A 21,525-nucleotide genomic window follows, 5' to 3' on the forward strand; every position below is an offset into this window, starting at 1 on the left:
ATACAAAATAAAAGTGAAAAGCCCTGAGGAAAAATGTAGATGAAGAGAAACAGGTTAATTTAAGTTATAAGAGCTAGAGTGGGGCAAGCATAAGATAAGGCCAAGCACTCATAACTAGTAAGTATGACACTTGGGAGATGGTTGCTGGCCCAAAAGGAAGCCTCCTACCTTTGGCATTCCAATGTGGGGTCCAAATTTCCACCTAGGGCCCGAGAAAGCTGAGAAAATAAAACTGGACACAGCTCCTTTAAGAGCTCTGCTGCACATGGAACACTTGAGCAACTGGCATGTTCAGTAGAAACAAAAGGCTAAGTAAAAACATCTGCTAGTGCAGGCACCGACTTCCTAGAGCTGAGGCAATTAAATGCAGCTCCTGGTTAAACACCTACATGGGTTTAAGGCTTGGTCCTCATAGACCCAAGGAAGGGACAGAACCAACTGCCAGACCCTTGTAGGGTCTAGCTATTGCTTATTAGTTTAAAGTTTGGCCCACATGGTCAGAAACAGAATTGCAGTGAAGACAGGTCCAGATGGAAAGAAAACTCTAAACAGGTTACAGTATCTTTAAATGTGCATAGGCAGCCATGCATTGGTGGTACACACCTTTAGTCCCAGCACTGGGGATGGGGGGGGGGGGCAGGCAGATCTCTGTGAGTTTGAGGCCAGCGTGGTCTACAGAACTAGTACCAGGACAGGCTCCAAAGCTACAGAGAAATCCTGTCTCAAAAAACCAAAAATAAATTAATAAAAAATGTGCACAGACTTAAAGAAAATGGGTGTAGAGATAACACAAGGGATCTGGATCCTATATGCTGGTGTGTTGACTTAATTTTTGAATGCTGATGAATGAATGGAAGTGGCTGAAAGACTGTAAAAGGGACTGCTAAATTAAGTCAGCCTAGATAATATAGGGATGTCTTAATTTTAAAAATAGAATCAGGCGCTGAAGAGATGGCACAGAAGTTAAGAGCACCGGCCGCTCTTCCAGAGCTCCTGAATTCAATTCCCAACAACCACATGATGGCTCACAAGCATATGTAATGAGATCTGGTGCCCTCTTCTGGAATAAAGGCATACAATCAGATGAAGCACTCATGTACATATAATCAATGGTAAAAAGGAATTCAGAAAATGTACTGCATTGGGGAAGAGGTTATGCTTTTATTTCCATAAGAAACAAAAGGCTTAGATTTCTTCAAGGTTAAAAGAGATCAATTTGGTCAGGGGAGACCTCCTGAATCTTGGATAAATAAACAAAAAATAACTGCAAGGCAGGTGATGTATATACTGATCCCTCTGCATGGGAACAGTTCTGAGACTAGACAACAAATGTTATAACTTGTTTTCCTACAATTTGAGCATTATCTCAATTTTCTTAGGGTCCCCTAAAGATACCCCCAGACATTAGGAAGTACTGTTTAGTGCAACACCCACATTCCCACCAGTTGGGGAGAGTGATTTTTGATTATTCGACAGGTTATGGATGTCTGTCATCATTTATGGGGGTTGATCCCAAATTGTTATTGGTGATGGTAAGGACTAGCAGGCAGAGAATAAGTCGTAGGAGGAATCTAGGCTAGAGAGAAGAGATAAACAGAGTCAGCCAGCCATGAGTAGGACATACAGAATCAGAGAAATGAAAAAAGCCCTGAGACAAAATGTAGATGAAGAGAAACAGGTTATTTTAAGTTATAAGAGCTAGTGGAACAAGGATAAGGTTAAGCATTCATAACTAGTAAGTGTGACACTTGGGGGATGGTTGGTGGCCCAAAGAAAGCCTGGCATAACTGCTAGCAAACTAGAGAACGCCATGAGAAGAGAGTTGAGAGAAGATTCTCTCTCTCTCTCTTTTTTTGAGACAGCTAGTTTAGGGCTTTTGGTAACATCCAGAAGTAACAGGAGATTTTAGTCCATAATATTCCCCACTGACTCTAGGAGAATGAGTTTAGAGATTTAATTTTAGGGTTCCTGGTATCTATAGTGTTAGACATTGCCTATTTATTTGCAGCCTTTCCCCCTGAGACAGGGTTTCTCTGTGTAGCTTTGAATCCTGTCCTGGAAGTCACTCTGTAGACCAGGCTGGCCTTGAACTCACAGGGATCTACCTGCCACTGCCTCCTAGTTCATATTCTTTATAACACGTTATGACATTTCCTGATAATGTTGAGGGGAATGTAAACTTCATCTTGCATCAGAACTTTGCACCTATCATGTGGTGGAAACTCAGAAACGTTTGGCAAATGAGTTTGACATAGCTCAGTGGCAACAAGCAGACAATGCACAACTATATAAATTCTCAACAGACCTTTAATGACTGGGATGGATTTAGGAATGAAAAGCTAAATAGTGTGGTCATGAGGACAGGCGTGGAGAACTTAATAGGCTGTCTGAGACTGCTGCTGGCGGTAGCCACCACGGCGCATGTAGCCTTCGTTCTTTCGGTAACCATCCTTTTGATCTGCAGGAAAGGTGCACAGGAAAGAGGGAGTTGAGTGCCTAGGGAGAGACAAAGGTGCAAGGAACCTAGGAGAATGAAGAGACAGAACCACTCACCTCGGAAATAGCCACCGTAGGTTCCCTGTTTATGGTCAAACACCCGTTCATTATTCTCCACTAGGCTGCCAAGCTTCTCAGCCAGCTGCAGAGCCAAGTTCTGCTGGGCAGTGGGCTCAGTTCGGTGCATCACCACTGTCTGTGTCGGCTGGTCCAGGGAAGCCTGATGGGAGTGAAAGGACAGACGGTACAGGTCAGACTATACTGGCTTCTTTGTGACTCTACCTGCTCAACCCACCACCTCTGGCCCTCACCATCAATTCTTCATTAATGATCATCTTGCTGATGATGGAGTGAACAGTAGGTAGATCTAGCTCAAACATATCTGATAGTGTCTCCATACTAGGGAAATAAGGCAGGAAAAAGAGGGCAGTTAGGATCCCTGACTACAAAGCTGGGGTTCTCTGTACCCCCCCCCCCCAGAGCCCAGCCTACCTGATGGAATCGTAGACACTGCTGTAGGTAAAGAGGTAGGTCCTCAGTGACTCTTCCTGGATCTTCCTGTGAGGACAGAAAAGGTGAGGTCCTAAGGTAAGGAGACCAGCCAATCTTTTCTTTCCCACACACCATGGTTTCTCTTACTGCTCACCGAACTAGCATGGTGCGAACTTTGTCAGCCTCAGGGAAAAGGTCCCACACTTTCCCATTCATCTTTTCATTAATGATGAAACTGTGGCAGGTCTTCCAGTCACCCATTTTCATGGCCTTGGAGGCAGCAACCACATGCTCCCTCATTGACTCAGGAGGACCTGAAGGGCAAAAATAAGGCAGGACTTGAGACCATGGCTCCTGCCCTCATGAGTACTATTTCAGGCTGTCCACTGAGTAGCTGCAAGACTGTACAAGTCACTTAATAGCTGAAAACACTGATTTCAGTGAATAATAGTCCATAGGGACGTTCAAGTGATTGCTGAATCCCTTGAAATTGTTGACAAATGGTTGTTGTAGATACCCTCATGTGCGTCTTCCTAGGAGAAAAGATTCACAGCTTTTCATCAGACTCTCTTAAAGTTCCTTGACATTAAAAAAAGTTACTGGGTGGTGGTAGGTAGGTGTACCTTTAATCCTAGCAGAGGCAGGCAGATCTAGGTTTGATGGCAGCCTGGTCTACTGAATAAATTCTTGAAAATCAAGACAAAACAATAGTCTAGGGGCTGGAGAGATGGCTCAGTAGTCAAGGGCACTTGGCTGCTCTTCCAGAAGACCTGGGTTCAATTTTCAGTATCGACACAGTGGCTCACAACCCTCTGTACTCAAGTTTCAGCAGATCCAACACCTTTTTTCCTCTGTGGATTTTTGGGCATATATGCAAGCAAAACACTCATATACATAAACTAATTAAATTAATTAAACACGGTCTAAGATCTTGGGGCCAGACAGATGCACTGGAAGGGGACCTAGGTTTGGTTGTCAGCACCTGAAAACATCTGTAACTAATTCCAGAAAATATGATACCCTATTATAGCCTTTGCTGGCACCTGCAGGCATATGGTACATACAAATGCACACAGGCAAACATACAACATATTTAAAAACATGTTTGAGCCAGGTGTGGTGGTGCATGCCTTTAATCCCAGCACTCAGGGGAGGCGGAGGCAGGGGGATCTGAGTTTGAGGCTAGCCTGGTCTACAGAGTGAGTTCCAGGACAGCCAGGGCTGTTACACAGAGAAATCCTGCCTCAAAATGAAGTTAAAAATATTTCAAATAGGATAATATTTATCAAATTTCAATTTTTTATTTTTTTAAAATGAGAATCTTACTCTGCAGAACAAGGTAGCTTAGGACCCACTATGTATAGCACAAGCCTGGCCTCAAGTTCTTAATAATCTTCCTGTCTTTGGCTTCTGAATGCTAGGACCACAAGCATGAGATGACACACAACTCAACCTTACTCATATTACCTATTGTAGGATATTTGACACTGTGAGAAGATATGTTGCTGTGATTGACTTAATAAAGAGCTGAATGGCCAATAGCTAGGCAGGAGAGATAAGTGGGACTTCTGGGCAAAGAGAGGAGACTCTTGACAAATTGAGGTGCCACAGAGAGCCATCATGATATATGAACCAGGATGGGCTACTGGTATGTGACAGAATATAGATGAATAGAAATAGGCTAAGTTTTTTTGTTTTCCTTTTTTAAGACAGGAATTCACTGTGTAGCTCTGGCTGTCCTGGAATTCATTCTGTAGAGTAGGCTGGCCTCAGAGATGAGTACTGGGATTAAAGGCACACACCACCAATACCCAGCTTCAACTTAGAATTTTTTAAAATGCTAATGTTAAAAAAAAAAAAAAAGCAAAACCAATAGCTGAGACACAAGATAATGGAAACTGCCAAATTATGCCTATCTATGTATCTATTTTGTTTGTTTTGTTTTTCGAAGCAGGGTTTCTCTATATAAGAGCACTGGCTGTCCTGGAACTCACTCTGTACACCAGGCTGACCTCAAACTCACAAAGATCCACCTGCCTCTGCCTCCCAAGTGCTGGGATTAAAGGTGTGCACTACCACCACCACCCGAACATATCTATGTGTTTTAAGAATGTCTTCACTTCAGAATGGAAGTAAAAAAATATGTTGTATTGGGGGAAAGGTTATGCCTTTGTTTCCACAGGAAACAAAAAGTTATGGTTCTCTTCAAAATTAATAAAGATCAGATTTGATTGGGGGGAGAATTCCTGAGGATCTTGGCTACAGACATGAGGGAAAAGCCACGAAAGACAATCACAAAGGACAGGTGATGTATATCCTGATTACTAGGGAACCAGTTTTGAGACTGAAGGAGACATGATAAATCTTGTTAGCTACATAGTCCTCATGACTTATTATTACATGGCATCCTTTCATATAATATAGAGATTTATATTACAGTTTGGTTATACAGTCCAAACAAACTTATAAAGATGAGAGATGCCTTTTATTGCTCAAACATGAAACAAAATTATCTTTAGCTGAATTATACACAAGGCACATTCCTTACTTTAATACAGATATGTTACTTTAAAAGTTTGTGTGTTTCAGAAGAAGAGGACTAGACACCAATAAAGACAAGACAAACAGCCCTGACGATCCAGCTTCTGAGAATTCCTCTGTTGCAGTTTCCTCAAAAACCTACAGCCAGAACAACTTCAAAGCCGCTAGCTGAGATGGACTACTTCAGTCAGACTTCAGATAAGTCCTACATTTTCCTACCATAATGAGACTAGACAATAGCCAGCTCTCCTAGGACTTGACAATTATCTTGATTTTCTCTGGTTGCCCTAATATTGCTATCACCCTCAGACAACAGGAAGCAGACTAGAAAACACAACGCCCACATTCTCAAGATATGGGGGTGGGTGGCTTTTGGTTGTTTGGTGGATTATGGATGTTTGTCATCATTGGTGTTGTGGTGGTTACAATTTGTTACTGGTCATGGTCAGGGAGAAAGCTGAACAAAGGAAAATATAGAACTATATAAATGGAGAGATAAAAGGGTAGATTATCAAGTCTACTTTTGGAACGACTTGTCCCGAATATTTTACACTGATAAGGATTTTTGTATATTGACACAAAGGTTATTTTTGTTTATAATATATAATTTCTACTCTTGTTTATGGTACCTATGCAGCTCATTAAAAAATGTAAAGTTCTTAAAAACTAGGATAATAAAGAAAAGATAGACTAGTAGTTATCTATAATAATCAAACTTATAGTCATGTTAGGTATGTTTTCAAGGGCAAACAGATATTTTAAATACATGGTCTTCAAAGATGTATAGTATATGGCATTTAAAATGCTTTAAAAGGATAAGGCTTTTCATGACAGTGCAAAGTACCAGTTTACCTCAGAAGAAGATGACAGGCACTGAAGAACCTCCATATGGAGTTTGTTTTCAACATGGCAAAGCTAGCCACTTGAGCAAGGAATTGCTCTTGCCTCAACTGCTGACAGTATGCTGTCCAAATTGGATGAGCAGGACACAAAAGGCAGCAATTGCTGAACTTTGCCAAGACTAAGTAGGACAATACTTCACAATTCCTGCTTCAAAAGAAAGTCTGTCAGATATTCTAGGCCTGTAGGCCAAAGATGGATGCCCCAACATTGTAGAGGAGACTTGGGTGATGCTCCAGGTAGATAGCTGCTTCTGTCATTGCTATAGTTTTGGAAGTTGCTTGCTCTGCATTTCCTGTTTACTCAAGAAATAGACCCCTCTTGGGTCTATGATGGGATTAAAGGATAGATACTGTTTTCATGCTAAAATGTAAAGTAGGTATAAAGCTTTGAACTCATCAAGATAAGACAGATAATACAGTAATTTCTCTAAATTTGCCAAATACAAATGGACTGGACATTGTAAATATAATTCGTGCCTGACAATTTTTCTTATTGTAGATAGTTGTTTTATCACTTTAACAGTAAAAACCTTTCCTTTTTAGACAAAAAGGGGAAATTTTATGGGCTATTTGTACACTGTATGAAGATACAGTGCTGTGACTGATTTAATAAAGAGCTGAATGGCCAATAGCTAGTCAGGAGAGATGCATGGGACTTCTGGGAAGAGGAAACTGGCGATGAATCTAGATACCAGGAGACATGGAAGAAGCGGGATGAGTGGTACAAAGAGCTGGCTGAAAACAAGCCTAAGCTAAAGCTGGTCTCTGTGTCATTATTTGGGAGTTGGCTAACGGTACAGAGAAAGACTCATTCAATGACCTTTATGCTTTCCGCTATATCTATGCTGCATTATTATTGGCATGTTTTACTCCTGAAAGTTTTGCCTTGGATTGGAGAGATGGCTCAGTGTATAAAGGGTTTGAAGCTAAGCCTGATTCCCTGAATTCAATTTTCAGTACCCACATGGTAAAAGGGAAGAAACAATTTGCCAAGTTATCCTCTGATCTCTACATGTACTCTTCGGGGCACAAGTGACCACACAAATGACTCCCCACTTCCAATAAACTAATCAAAAAATTTTAAAATAACTTTAAGACAAATATATTTAGCCTCAATCTAAATGATCTCTATGAAATTACAGGTTTTATGTACTGATGAGGGACCAGGTTCCCAAAAAGTATTTTGAAGAGCAAGCCAGAATTGAACTGGAATTTAGGGAACAAAGCAAAAAAGCTCCAACTCTGGAAATGGGTGGCATATATCAATATGGCAGACCTGGGACAAACATGGGTTATGATCAGGTCCAAATAGAAAACACTCACTTTCTTGGATTATCTTCCACTTTACCACCTTTGGTAAACCTTGTAAAAGACAAGGTTAGCCAGGCATGGCAACAACATGCCTTTGAACCCAGCACTGGGGAGGCAGAGGCAGGTGGATATCTATTTGTTCAAGACTAATCACCTTGGAAGTGCAATTTGATCATCGGGTGAAAGGTAACAAGAGTACTCACAAATCACATGATTTATTATTAATGCAAATTAAAAAAATCTTTATTATCAAGACAGGATTACTAAATAGTCCTGGATAGCCTGAAACTTTCTTTATAGATCAACCCGATCTCAAACTCAACATGTCTTGAATAACAAATTATTTCTCAGAGACTGTGCCAGGCAGAGGAGGCATCAATATATAAATCAGATGCAGTCATCTTGCGAGGAAGTTATTCCATAACTTCTCTTAAAGCTATGGTCAATCAAAGATGCAAGAAGTGTACAGGACTACAAAGTGCCATACTCACCTAGCAGGGGCTGCCGCTCGCCTACCCGCAGTTGGTGATGGAACTGCTTGCTGATCATGCGTCGTCGGGCGTCACTCTCATGGGCAGCCATGTAGGGGATCTCCAGGAGCATGGCAGACACCAGATACACACACTCCAGCAGTTCCAGGTTGATGTGCAGATGGAAGGGCACCTGTCGGCGGCGCTCTACCTTCTCCTGTTCCTGGTTGCGCTCCTGTAGACTGCGCAGCAGCAGACCCTGGCCCAGAAGCTCCTTGGCACGACCACTTGACTGGATATCCAGAAGGGCATTGTGTGCATCCTTTGTCAGGCCTTGGCGGAAGGCACAGATGCCCAGCTGCACCATGGTACGGTTATACAGGATCTAAACACAAAGGGCATAGGTGATAGCCACAGGCAATGTTCATTTATTCAGTAAATAGACCTAAAGCATCCATTGTTTTGAGCTGTAGGCTAAGGCCAGGCAACAAAACAAATTAGGCCTATTTTCCATTCTAGAGGTGGAATGTGCAGGACAAAATTACTGAGTGGTAATTTATGCTAAGAAGAAAAATAAAGTGAGGGGAAGATTTGGAAAGTTAAGTTTGTATGATGATAGAGGCTGAATTTGGTAAAGGCTTCATTGTGAAGAACAGCTAAAACTAAAGTCATATGGTCCAGATGAATTAACTGAACTAAGTATACTTGAAGAACAAGAGTGATGTAGCTGAGATAGGTCAAAGACCTTACCATAAATCAGGGAGAGGGCATGTGTAAAGCAGGATTTAAAGATGGAAAACCATGGGAAGGTTCTGAGCAAGTAGGTGATAAAATCTGACTGAACAGGATTACTTTGACTGCCATACTTAGAAACTCACAGAAAGACAAAGGGGACATGACAGCAAACCAGAGTGAGATCAGGAGGAAGGTGATGGGTCAATGATCTCTTAAATGACCAAGAGCTGGGTGGTGGTAGTACATGCCTTTAATCTCAGCACTTGGAAGGCAGATCTCTGTGAGTTCGAGACCAACATGTTCTAGGATAGGCTCCAAAGCCACAGAGAAACCCTGTCTTGGGAAAAAAATAAAAGTGATCAAACAAACCAGGGGCTGAGCTGGAGAGATGGCTCAGGGGTTAAGAGCTCTGGTTGTTCTTCCAGAGGTCCTGAGTTCAACTCCCAGCACCCACACAGTGGCTCATAACCATCTATAATAGGATCCAATACCCTCTTCTGGCATGCCGGTATATATGCAGAGTACTAATACATACAATTTTAAAAGTATTTTAAAATATGGGGATGGGGAGATAGCTAAGTGGTTAAGAGCTCTGACTGTTCTTCCAGAGGACCCAGGTTCAATCCCCAGCACCCACATTACAGCTCAGTGGTTAGGAGCACTCACTGATCTTCCAAAGGACCTGGGTTCAGTTCCCAGAACCCTCAGAACCTACATGACTGGTCACAACTGTCTGTAACTCCTGTTTAAGGAGATTCTAGCACACTCACACAGACATACATGCACATAAATAATAATTAAGTCTTTAAAAAAAAGAAAAAAAAAAAGACCAGAACCAGATTATTTAAAAAAAAAAAAAAAAAAAAAAAAAAAAAAGGCTTGAAAATCACATGTAAAATTAAAGAACCAGGACCAGCCAGGCAAGTAGCACACACTGGCAATCCCTGTACGTGGGAGGCAGAGGCAGGCAGATTTCCATGAGTTCAAGGCCAGCCTGGTCTACTACAGACCTACTTCCAGGAGAGCCAAGGCTGTCAGACAGTGAAACCCTGTCTCAAACAAAACAAAACAAACAAAAAAAGCAATCTAACAAAACTAAGACAAAAAGAATAAAATATCTGATATCTGATAACAGAGTAGCCATCCAGCCAGTCCTGGTTGGTGCAGGCCTTTAATCCCAGCACTTGGGATCTTTGAGTATCAAGGCCAGCCTGGTCTACAGAGGGAGTTCCAGGACATCTAGGGCTGTTACACAGAGAAACCCTGTCTCAGAAACCCAAATGGAGTGGCCATCCAAAATATATGAAGAATTCCTACAATTCCATAATAAAAGCATAAATACTGAAATGTAAAAAACTAAGCAAGAGTTGGCTTTTCATCAACGCAATAAAAAAGAATAAAGAGAAGATACTGTCTAAACCACCACTACTGGGCTAGAGAGATGGCTCAGTGGGGTATAGTTCACTTGTGGAAACATGAGGATCAGAGTTTGAATTCCCCAGAACATTCACAAATAGCTGCATGGAGAGGAGTGCATTTAGAATCACACTGCTCCTACAGGGACATGGGAGACAAACTCCTGGGAAGACACGGGTCAGCAACTAACAAAACTCTTCTTTCACACAAGGTGAAAGGTAAGGACCCACACCTGACTGTCCACTGACCTCTACATGTGTACCATGGCACCCCTCCCCCATACACACACTTTAAAATTTAAAACCACCATTACTAGACAATTTTACTAAATGTGAATCATTTTCCACTTAAGTCCTCGCAAAATGGATCCAGACCTCAAATGTTGCTTTTAGTACTTTCTCTATATAAAAAAGTTCTCAAAATGTTGCTGTACAGAAAACTGGCTGCTCCACTGTCATGAACCCTGCCAGTTTTGCTATGATACAGTGTCCTAATATAGGCCAGTTATCTAGGTCCCTTTCCTCCCTAGTTTAAAAACTACTTCAAAAACTCTTTTTATCTTTCTTTCTTTTTTGGTTTTTCGAGACAGGGTTTCGCTGTATTGCTTTTGGAGCCTGACCTGGAATTTGCTCTGTAGACCAGGCTGGCCTCAAATCACAGAGATTTGCCTGCCTCTGCCTCCTGAGCACTGGGACTAAAGGCACATGCTACCAACACCCGGCCTTTTTCATCTTTCTAGAAAAGTAAGATCACCTCCTAATGCTTTGAACCAGGAAGTAGGTAAAAAAATAAATGATGGCTAAACCCAAAACTCTAAGCGGATTTTAATGTTGTAGGATAGTACAAATTTTATGCCCATGTAGGAAAGCTTCAAAGAATGCTGGGATTTGGAAGAGACCAAATAATTGTCTGGGTCTACTGCACTAGCTAAACAGGTGGTGATTCTTGTTGAATCTTTTTACCTAAAATAGAGGACAGGGGCCTGAGGCCTGGCTTCTCATCCACCTACCTGTACTGGTGGATCTGCATGCTGAATGTTGTCTTGTAGGTGGCTCATGAGCATGAGGTCCCGGGCCTGATACCAGCGGGAGTGGAGAGCATGATGGTAGATATGGCAGAGGATGGCACAGGTACGGATCCGGTCTGTACGGTCCTTGGCATAGATGTATTTGCAGAGCCTTTCCATCAACACAGCTGAGTCCTCACCCTCATTTTCTGCCTGGTCTTGTTCGGACTAGAGGAATGGAAGATAGTGATGGCTATCAGAAAAGACCATGGCTTAGGTCTCAGCAATGAAACATGGAATTCTTTCCAACCCCAGTGCAATCAATCCCCTGATTCCCTCCCTGTTCTACTTCAGAAGTCCCTTGGGCATAGAAGATGTACCTTACCATCAAGGCCAAATAGATAAGGAGGACAAATTAACTCTCTCTCACTCCTCACATGATTGCCAAGTACTCTCACCTTTGAGGACCCTTCAGGAGGAGTAAGCTGACGCTGATGGGCCTTGTAGTCAAACTTGTAATAAGTGTGCAGGATGCGCCTCAAGTAGATCTGGCAGATTTCCTCAGTGGTACCTTTCTCTTCCAGGTAGCGCTGCACACGTTCAATGATGGCACATACTTGTGCCTCATCCTTCAGGTGCTCCACATACTCTGGTAGGGAGGACATTCACTCTCATTTCAGATGTGAGTACCAGCTTTCCCAACCACCTGTCTGCAGCCAATCCAAACACTATGGTTTGCCTTCTACAATTATACCCCATAAACACCATCCTCTCGCATTAGCTTACCATCTCACTGCTTAGGAAAGTATCTGAATGAATTACCAACTTGGTCAACAAGGCCTACAAACCTAGCACTTGCCTCCCCAGGGCTGTCCTTTTACGCTGGCTTTGTTTAATACTTATAAAATCCCTAAGTTAGTATCACCTCCAATAGTGTTCCTCTCAACAAAGTCCCCATTTGCTTAGGCTCACCTTGGGAGTGAGGATCAGTATTTTGCATTATTTTGGTAAATTCTTCATCCATTCGTTCCACCAGAGTTAGGATGCAGCCTCGTACACGAAGTGGCTAAAGAAGTATGCAAAGATGGAACACAATTAATCCAGGTCTCCATCCTAATCTCAATTCCTGCCCTTATGTGCCTTCCTGGATATCCTGTCAATCCCTCTCTTTACCTGATCAAAATTGTGTAAATTCTCGCTTTCTTCCAAAATATTCTCTCCAACAAAGATGTTGGAATGTGCCACCAAGATATCCATTAGTTCGTTGATGCAGTCCAGGCACATCTGCCACATTTCTGGCTGTTAAGAGATGAAACAATAAAGTTAAAGATGGAATAAACCATGTTTCTGAGGAACTACTTCACCAAGAATCACAGGGCCTTCAACTCGAAAGGCTGTCTCAAAAAATTCAACAACAACAACAAAAAAAACCGTAGGTATTTTCTACTGAGCACCCACCCCCAACTTAACCCCAGGACTCTTCTGTTGTTCTCACCTTCATGTATGTGGCCAGGTTAGGGTTGTAGTCGTAGAGAGAGGCAATGATATTGAACTTGATCTTGACGATGACACCCTCCCCCAGATTGTTTTCAGAAGCAATTTGAACCAGCAGCTGTAGCAATTCAATCTGGGTGGCACTGGAGGGACACAGAACTGGGTGAGGCTTTGAAGATAAATCTGCCAATCTCACCCTGTTAGGCTTGATGCCCTCTTCAGACCAGCCAAGTAGCCAATTCCACCTATCTTTACTATCTGTACATGTGCTTCTTGTTTAATCATGGGTTCTTTTAAGACAAGGTCACATGTAGCCCAAGTAGGCCTTAAGCATATTATGTAGCTAAGGAAAACCTTCAACTTCTGATTCTTGTACCTTCACCACCCAAGTGCTGGGACTATAGCTGGTTTTATGTGATGTCAGGACCCAAACCCAGGGCTTCATGTATGCTAGGCAAGCACTCTACCAATTGAACTATGTCCCCAATCCTCGCTTCTCTTTTAAGTCCCCAATTAAAAACAATGTAATGCTAGCCATCCTGAAGTACTACTTATAAATGGTCTTCAATCTTTCAATTCTATTTGGTTATTTAATAACTAAACACAAATATTTCCATTAACTGTTAACATAAGATCAGTAGTTCAAAGTTATAGAAAGAGTAAACAGCAGAATATGGACTGGTATGTCCCCAGTATATAACTATAGATAATATTCTTTCAAAACAGAATGGTTTCCACATCAATGTTTACTTGTGTTGTGAAGAAAGCTATCAAACTATGAAAACATCACCATGGCCCAAGTCCACAAATCTCACCGGTCTGTCCCCTTCTTGCCTCTGGCCTGAAGAATCTCATTCAGCTTCTTGATGACAACAGCATGAGTAATTTCAGTGCCCTTAGCAAACATTTTTGGCTTCTCCTGGGCAAAAACATATCCTGTCACATTCTTGTCAACAGAAACCTTTTCTTACTTTTAGGCACATTCCCACTCCAACCAGGTGGGACCTGTTGCACTCTCCTAAATCAATCTCCTTTACTCTGAAACCCTCACCTTAACAAGTGGTACGCCACCTCGGACCCTTTCCCACTCCCCGCCTTCATTGTCCTCCTCTTCCTCATCCAGGCGCTTAGATTTCCTATCATGCTTCTTCTTGGCTTTGTCTTCCCGTTTCTTCTCAGCTGCTTTTTTGTCCTCCTCTGTAGTGGGTGCCCTGACAAGTGATGAGGGAGAAGTATAATGAGCCAGGTGGTGGTGGTGCATGGCTTTAATCCCAGCACTCAGGAGTCAGAGGCCAGCAGATCTATGTGAGTTCCAGGTCAGCCTGGTCTGGAGTTCCAGCACAGGACCCAAAGCTACAGAGAAAGCTTTTTGGGGGGGAGGGGGGGAAACAAAAACAAAAAACAAGCAAACAAACAAAAAAAGAATTCAAATGGTGAGGTCAAGATGAGGACTTTAGATGGTTGTGAGCTGTCACATGGTTTCTGAGAATCAAACCCAGGTCCTTTGCAATAGCAACAAGTGCTCTTAACCACTGAGTCAGTTTTCTAGCCCTTTTATATTTGTGTTTTGGATAGCCTGGAACTCTCTATGTAGATCTGGCTAACCTTGATCTCATAGAGAACCAAACAACCCCCCCCAAACATTTATATAGGCATATAATTATACCTGACTAAAGCTATTAAAAATTTAAAAGAGATGACAGGCAGTGGTGGCACACACCTTTAATTCCAGCACACAGGAGGCAGGGGCAGGCAGATTTCTGTGAGTTTGAGGCCAGACTGGTTTATAGAGAGAGTTCCACGACAGTCAGGACTACACAGAGAAACCCTGTCTTGGGAGGTTGGGGGGGGGGGGGAGTGTCAGACCATGTCTATGAGATACTCTAAATCCTTAAATAAGGAAAAAGAAAATCCTTTATGCCCTATACTTAATTTTCCTCTAATTTTAAATCTTTTTTGAAGGTCAGAGAAATAGAAAATAGCTCAGTAACATGTTTATGCAAGTATGAGATTTGAGTTTGATATCAACACACAGATACACATACCCCCATCCCAATGTATGTAACAACAACTAACGGAAAAAAAAAATAATGTGAAAGAGAGCAAGAGTGGATATATGTAAGGGTTTGGAGGGAAAGGGGGAAATGAGTTACTGTATTTATAATCCACCCCCACCCCTAACACACATAAAAACAAGCCAGGTGTGGTAGTACCTGCTTGTAAGCTCAGTATCCATCCCAGAGATAGATGGATCCCTGGAGCTCACAGCCTAGACAGCTTAACCTACTTCATAAGCTACAGGACAATGGAAGCCCTGTCTCAAAAAAACAAAACAGAACAAAACAGGCAAGCCTGGGCATGGTGACATGACATTAGGCTTTAGGGGCAGCACTAGGAGACAGATAGTGACAGATCTCTTTTGAGCTCCTGGCCAGGCTGATCTTTACAGTGAGATCCTATCTCAAACAAAACAACTTACAAAGGTGGGTGGTTTCTTAGGAATACTACCACAAACACACATGTACCCATATAAACACATATCACACATACACACAAAAATAAATGTTGAGGGTCTGGGAAGATGGCTCAGAAATTAAAGGCACTGGCTGTTCTTCCCGAGGACCCAGGTCTGATTCCCAGAACCCACACTGTGGCTCACAGGTGTTTATAATTCCAGTCTCAAGGGATCTAACACTACCTTGTGGCCTCCAGGGACAGGGCACAAATGTGATACATAGATGTATATGCAGACAAAACAGTAAGATTAAAAAAAATTGAGACAGGTTCTTGTTACATACCCAAGCTGCCCTCAAACTTCTATTTTTGGTTTTTCCAGACAGGGATTCTCTGTGTAGCTTGGAGCCTATTCAGAAACTTGCTCTGTAGACCAGGCTGGCCTTGAACACACAGAGATCTGTTTGCCTCTGCCTCCAGAGTGTTGGAATTAAAGGTGTGTACCACCACCACCTCACTGCCCTCACACTTTTATTTCTCCTGTCTCAGTCTTCTGAGTTCCAAAATTTTAGCTCACATTTTTCTTCAGCCAAAAGTCTATGAATAATATGTATGTGCAGTGCATACTGCATGCACAACACCAGGCACAATAGTTATCCAAGAAAAAATGTAAAGAATATGAACCAATAATAACATTACTAGATGCTATCAGGTTTAAAAATGATGTTCACGATTAAGTAAACACGAGAGTTAAAGATAATTAAGGTAATTATATTTACATTTCACTTACTATGAACTAAGAAGGTGATATCAGGAAGGGCAAACAATAACTACCGCTGAGTGCCTGCTACACAATAGCCCTGGACTGAGCCATTTCCTATGCTTTCTCTAAACAGCTTTCCTGGGAGGCAAAACTAAAGGCTGAAAAGGTGCTGCTTGCCTACTACCAACCATATAACCAACACATGCCAAAAAGTGAGATCTGTCCTGAGAATGTGGGTAAATAGTTGAACTCTGAAGCTTTCAAATCCTGTATTTTCAAGTCAAGCTTTCTGACCGTGCACTTGATTCTAAAGCCCAGCTATAAAAGGGAAGCAGTGGGCTTCTTCCTATAGACTTCATGAAAACGAGCAACAGTCTGAAAAATGATTGAAAACTTCTCTACCCTCTCACTGTAACCCCCAACCTATCACCTCCTTACTTTTTAAGGAACTTTGAGGCCAGAACAGTTTGCTTTCCTTCTTCTTCTTCTGAGTCTGAGTCAGAAGATGTAGAACTGGTGTCCCATTCTTCATCATCTTCAGAATCTTCGGAGTCCTCTTCATCATCCTTTGAGGAAAAAGAGGAGCAGGAGGAAGACAAGAGACTTTCTCCACTCCTCCTGCTGACACACACTCCAGGCATTTCCATTGACAGAACAAGAGCACTTATTTATGGAATCAAAGTACTACTTGAAACAGACTACTACATTCAGGGATTACAAATTACCAAGGGAAGTGCCATACAGCTCCCCAGCCCAGTGCTGGGCCTGGCAGTTAGATCCCAATTCACCTAGTGTTCCAATACCACAGGAAGCCTGTTGTCGTCAATCCCCTAACTTTCACTCTCCAAACTGCAAGATTCTGTAAGATCAACTTTCTGCTTCCCAGGACCCAAATATCCTCTGGAAACAAATCACCTCCCAGTCTAACCCCGAATCTTACTTCCATCTTTTTTAAGAACTTTCGGCTGTCCCCAGAAGATTCTGGTTTCTTCTTCAAAAAAGCTGCAGCACTGACTCCCTCATCATCCTCATCTTCGTCTGAAGAGCCTGGTAGGAAGGAAAAAGCTAGAACGTTAAAGGGCAAGACTGTAAAAAGAAACTAGATGAAGGGAACTCATGACTTCCTACTCTTACCTTCTGAATCTTCCTCATTTTTCTCTGCATCTTCATCTGCAGACTGCTCAGGGTTCTGCATTGAGGGAAATCAGAGAATTAAGGATGCCTACCATAAGTCAGGAATGGTGATGCACACCTATAATTCCAGCACTCAGGAGGCAGAGGCAGACAGATTTCTGAGTTCAAGGCCAGCCTGGTCTACCCAGTGAGTTCCTGGAGAGTTAGAGCTACACAGTGAAACATCCAAAAATATCTGCTAAATATAGCCAACTCTCCTTCTCAAACCTGCTTGTTATGGTTCTTCCTCTAGTCATGCTATCATGTACTAGTACTCTTTGGGGTTTTATCATAGGATCATTTTCCTAGTTTGAAAAGTTAGCCTCTAGTTGACTCACCTGCTTGTAGTTTGTGATATGTGACTCAAAATCTCGGTTGTATTTTCGGATCTTCTGGCGCAAGGTACTCAGAGCCTTGGCATTGTTCTTATTCATCTTCTTTTTTCCTTCTTTATCTTCCCATAGCTAATACAGTATGAAAGGAAGAACTGTGATCCAAGACTAAGTGGCATTTTCCAAAACTCAAGCTTTATAATTACCTTTTGGGGGTCTCAATATCTAGACACCATCCAAACTACCTAGCAACTAAGACTGTAACTTTTTATTTGCAATGCTGGGGATTGAACCAAGGCAAGTGCCATACAATCTCCAAACCCTAACTTAACTTTTCGAAGACCCTTAATACAAAACCTTAAGTAAAAGGTGATTAAAAACAGAAAATACAAGCTGGGCAGTGGTGGTGCACCCTCTCAATCCCAGCACTCAAGAGGCAGAGGTAGGTAGATATCTGAATGCAAGGTCAGCCTGATCTACAGAGTGAGTTCCAGGGCAGCCAGGCCTACAAAGAGAAACCCTGACTTGGAAAAACAAAACAGCCCATAAAAATAATCAAGCTCTTTTCTAGGGAACACTATATAATAAGGCAAGGAACCCGAGGAGAACCCTGGCTACAGGAGCACTGCCAGGCCCACACCCCCTTCTGTATCCTCAAGAGTCACACCTCATTAAGATAGTCCTCCAGGTCAGCCAGTATTCGGATATAGAATCGGGGGACACCTTCCTTATCCACAATACTCTTGGCTTTCCCATATGCTTTCCCCAGAAGCTCAAACTCTTCTAGACACTTGGTGACATCTCGAATCTTCATGGCATTACGGATGGTCCGAATAAGGTTGGTCAGCTCTTCAAACCTGGGAGATGGGGGAATTCAATACCAGGTTGGTTGTGTCTATCATGAAGAAAGTAACATCATCACTCCCTTATCACCCAGTCTCCAGTGGCCTCACCTCTTGTCCTTGGCACTTCTGACCACTCTCTTGGTATCTTCCTCATCTTCACTCAGTAACAAAGGCCTGTATGGAAGAAACAGACCATTAGCCTTCATTCTTATTGTGACTCCTCAGATGAAGCAGGTAAAGGCCTGGGGCAGCCATTCCATCCTTTTTTCTGATGTTTTTCTTCATACTCATCTTAACAGCCACAACTTTGAATATGGCCTTTTGTTAAACCCTGACAGTATAAACAAGGGTGTCTCCCAAAACAAACAACCGAAGAGCTTATTTACTATATGAAACAACTAATTACATAATGGCACATATGGCTATAGAAGTACCTAAGAAAGAAACAGAGAAAAGGCCCTTCGACTAACAAATGGAAAAGCTGCTGCAACCTGAACTGGTTCCTAAAAACATTTCCCAAAATAAGAAAAGTTTTAGTGAATTCCGAGGTTGTGGTGGCACATAACCACATAATACTCAGGAGGCAGAGGTAGGTGGACCTGAGTTCAAGGCCAGCCTGGTCTACAGAATGAGTTACAGGACATTCCAGGGTTATACAGGGAAGGAAACTCTGTTCGAGGAAACAGGGAGGGAGGGAGGGAGGGGAGGGAGGAAAGAGAGAGAGAGAGAGAGAGGAAGGAAGGGACAAACAAACAAACTGTGATGTAGCAATAGCTAAGAGGTCAAGATCATTGACTGTTCTTCCAAAGGTCCTGAGTTCAATTCCCAGCAATCACACAGCATCTATAATGAGATCTGATGCCCTATTGTTCTGTACAAGCAACCATGCAGACAGAACAATGTATATACAATAAACAAATAAATAAACCTTTAAAAAAAAGTTTTAGTGAATTTTAACACCCCTTTGCTTGAATTTCTTTTTAATGTGATGGCCCAAAGCATTTGGTTAGCAACAGTTAATTTTTTAAAAAATTTCCCCGATAATTTTTTATACAAATGATGGTTTTTCATTTTGGACAGTGTTATGGAATTGTGTGTATGTGTGTGTTATGTGTAGTATTATATCTTATATAATATATATATTCTCATCTATAATTCTCTGTCTCTGTGGAAGAACATATAATATTAAAATATTAATATTAGTTTTTAGAACTGTTTCAGAATTTAAAATATTTTAGCCTGCATGGATGGAAAGACAGTTAAAAAAAAAAAAAGGTGAACACAGCAGTCCTTCCGGTGGAGGTCAGCATTGCCTTGGGCTCCCCTTCACTCCAAGCCCTGCCCAGTGTCAGAAACCCTGACAAAGGCATCTCCTCCCCTGGACATGCTCCAGACCCTGCTTAGATATTTAAATGGCCTCTTAAGGAAAAGCTACATGACTTTCAAGTTCCTTCCCCCAGTCTCTTCTCTGGCCGCTGGGAGACCATCCTGGAGAGTTTACTTATTGAATCTGAATTTTTAATTCTTAATTTGGCTTGGTTTTATTGGCTGCGTCGGTGGAGAGAATATCGTGGTACACAAATCTTTCAGTAGTGATTAACAATTTGCAGGCAGAGCCAAAGGACTCCAGAGCCACACCAGACCAGACACTATCAAGCATTGAATGTTTCCTTCCATGAATACAGAAACGTCACTGAGGGCGGTTTGGTGCGAAGAGGTCTGTGCGACGCGTATAGGGAGAAGAGGGACACGGGAGAGGAAATGTGGGGAAGGAACCTGAAGCTGCAGGATTCTGATACAATACCAAGCAGCGAGAAACCTCCGATCCTCGGTCTTAGTACCACGTCGAGGACTCCCAAATTAGCTGCCTTCCTCAGACACCCCCAGCCCACTCGGTCCCCTCGCGAACTGCCAAACCCGTTCTCTACGCGCTGCCAGCTCACCGTCTACCGTAGTTCCCCGAGACGGGTTTGGTGTCCAGCTCCTCCCCGGACAAGGATGACTCGGACTCACTGTCCGAACCGGTGGTGAAAAACCGCGACATGGCGACGGCGCTTAAGGGCTGAGGCGCGCGCGGCTGGAACCTGAGGAAAACCGCGGCGTCAGAGCTTGGGGACAACCGCGTTCCGACCCCAACCCCGTCCCCTTTTCCCGCCTGCACACCCTCCCCTTGTCCTACACCGACCACCAGGAGCAAAAAACACAAACCAGCTGAGCTCCGGAGTCACGCAGCAGAGGCAAGATAGCCGCGACGCCGGAAGAGGAAATGGCTAATGCGTCAGTTCCGGGAAGCGCCAAAGAACGCGCTAAATAACTACAATTCCCAGTGGTCTTTGCGCCATCCGGGGCCAGGGACAAATTTGTTGTAGAGGTTTTGAGTTGCTATTTCCCAGGAGTGCCACAATTAGGCTGCAAGACTGAGAAGATAGGCTATGCTGACCTCCTAATGGTGCACGTCTGTAATCCCCAGACTAAGGAGGCTGAAGCAGTAAGATCTAAGGTTCGTGGCCAGACTCAGAAAAATGCTCTGGCTGTCTATCTGAAGTTCAGATGACCTCAAGATGATCGATCAACCTGATCTTCTGCCTCAACTTCCCTAGAGGGGGCTGTGCCTCTGTGTCCAGTTAAATGCACATCTATCTTTATGTTCTTTTCCTACCTTCCCGTCCTTTCTTTTCTTTCTTTCTTTTTTTTTTTTAAGACAAGGTCTTTGTAGCCTTGGCTGGTGTCATGAGTGCCATTTACTTCTAGCTATTGTTGAACCAGGATCATACCGTTTTTAAAATTATTTTATTTTGGCTTTTTAAAAGACAGTGCCTGGCTGTCCTGGAACTCACTCTGTAGACCAAACTGGCCTGGAACTCACAGAGATATGCCTTCCTCTGCCTCCAGATTGCTGAAAGTAAAGGTGTGCACCACCACTGCCTGGCTAATTTAATTAATTTTAAGAAAGATCTCATGTAGGCCAAATTGGCCTTGGCTTTCTATGTAGCAGAAAACCACAAACTCCTGATCCTTCTGCCTCTACCTCTTAAGTGCTGGGATTATAGACATCAGCACACCTTGGTACTTTCATTGTTTTCTAGGAATAAAAC

The 21,525-nt window shown here is 42.7% G+C and overlaps 1 protein-coding gene across 1 annotated transcript; it reads right to left on the minus strand.

The window, feature by feature from the left end:
- Positions 1 to 2,289: 2,289 nt before the first annotated feature.
- On the minus strand, positions 2,290 to 20,771 carry LOC127228331 (eukaryotic translation initiation factor 3 subunit C). The gene is made up of 21 exons (XM_051192961.1): positions 20,639 to 20,771; positions 20,374 to 20,514; positions 18,539 to 18,604; positions 18,253 to 18,442; positions 17,592 to 17,717; positions 17,215 to 17,269; positions 17,021 to 17,127; positions 16,519 to 16,646; positions 13,915 to 14,074; positions 13,679 to 13,782; positions 12,865 to 13,006; positions 12,543 to 12,668; positions 12,342 to 12,435; positions 11,828 to 12,018; positions 11,373 to 11,597; positions 8,234 to 8,597; positions 3,143 to 3,302; positions 2,989 to 3,054; positions 2,808 to 2,895; positions 2,554 to 2,716; positions 2,290 to 2,458 (listed from the first exon to the last, which is right to left on the minus strand). The coding sequence occupies exons 2-21, from the start codon at positions 20,472 to 20,474 to the stop codon at positions 2,376 to 2,378; spliced, it is 2,739 nt and encodes a 912-aa protein (XP_051048918.1). The 5' UTR covers positions 20,475 to 20,514; positions 20,639 to 20,771; the 3' UTR covers positions 2,290 to 2,375.
- Between the last annotated feature and the right edge of the window lie 754 nt (positions 20,772 to 21,525).

The sequence above is a fragment of the Phodopus roborovskii genome, unplaced genomic scaffold, assembly GCF_943737965.1.
Source record: "Phodopus roborovskii unplaced genomic scaffold, PHOROB, whole genome shotgun sequence".
Taxonomy (NCBI): domain Eukaryota; kingdom Metazoa; phylum Chordata; class Mammalia; order Rodentia; family Cricetidae; genus Phodopus; species Phodopus roborovskii.

Bases quoted from the DNA above. Each gene is read 5' to 3' on its own strand.
- LOC127228331 (XM_051192961.1), bottom strand. From the start codon at position 20,474: ATGTCGCGGTTTTTCACCACCGGTTCGGACAGTGAGTCCGAGTCATCC. The intron at 14,075-16,518 runs GTAAGGAGGTGA...ATCACTTGTCAG, and splicing joins GCCTCAAAGTTCCTTAAAAA to GGCACCCACTACAGAGGAGG. The intron at 2,717-2,807 runs GTGAGGGCCAGA...CACTCCCATCAG, and splicing joins TCATTAATGAAGAATTGATG to GCTTCCCTGGACCAGCCGAC.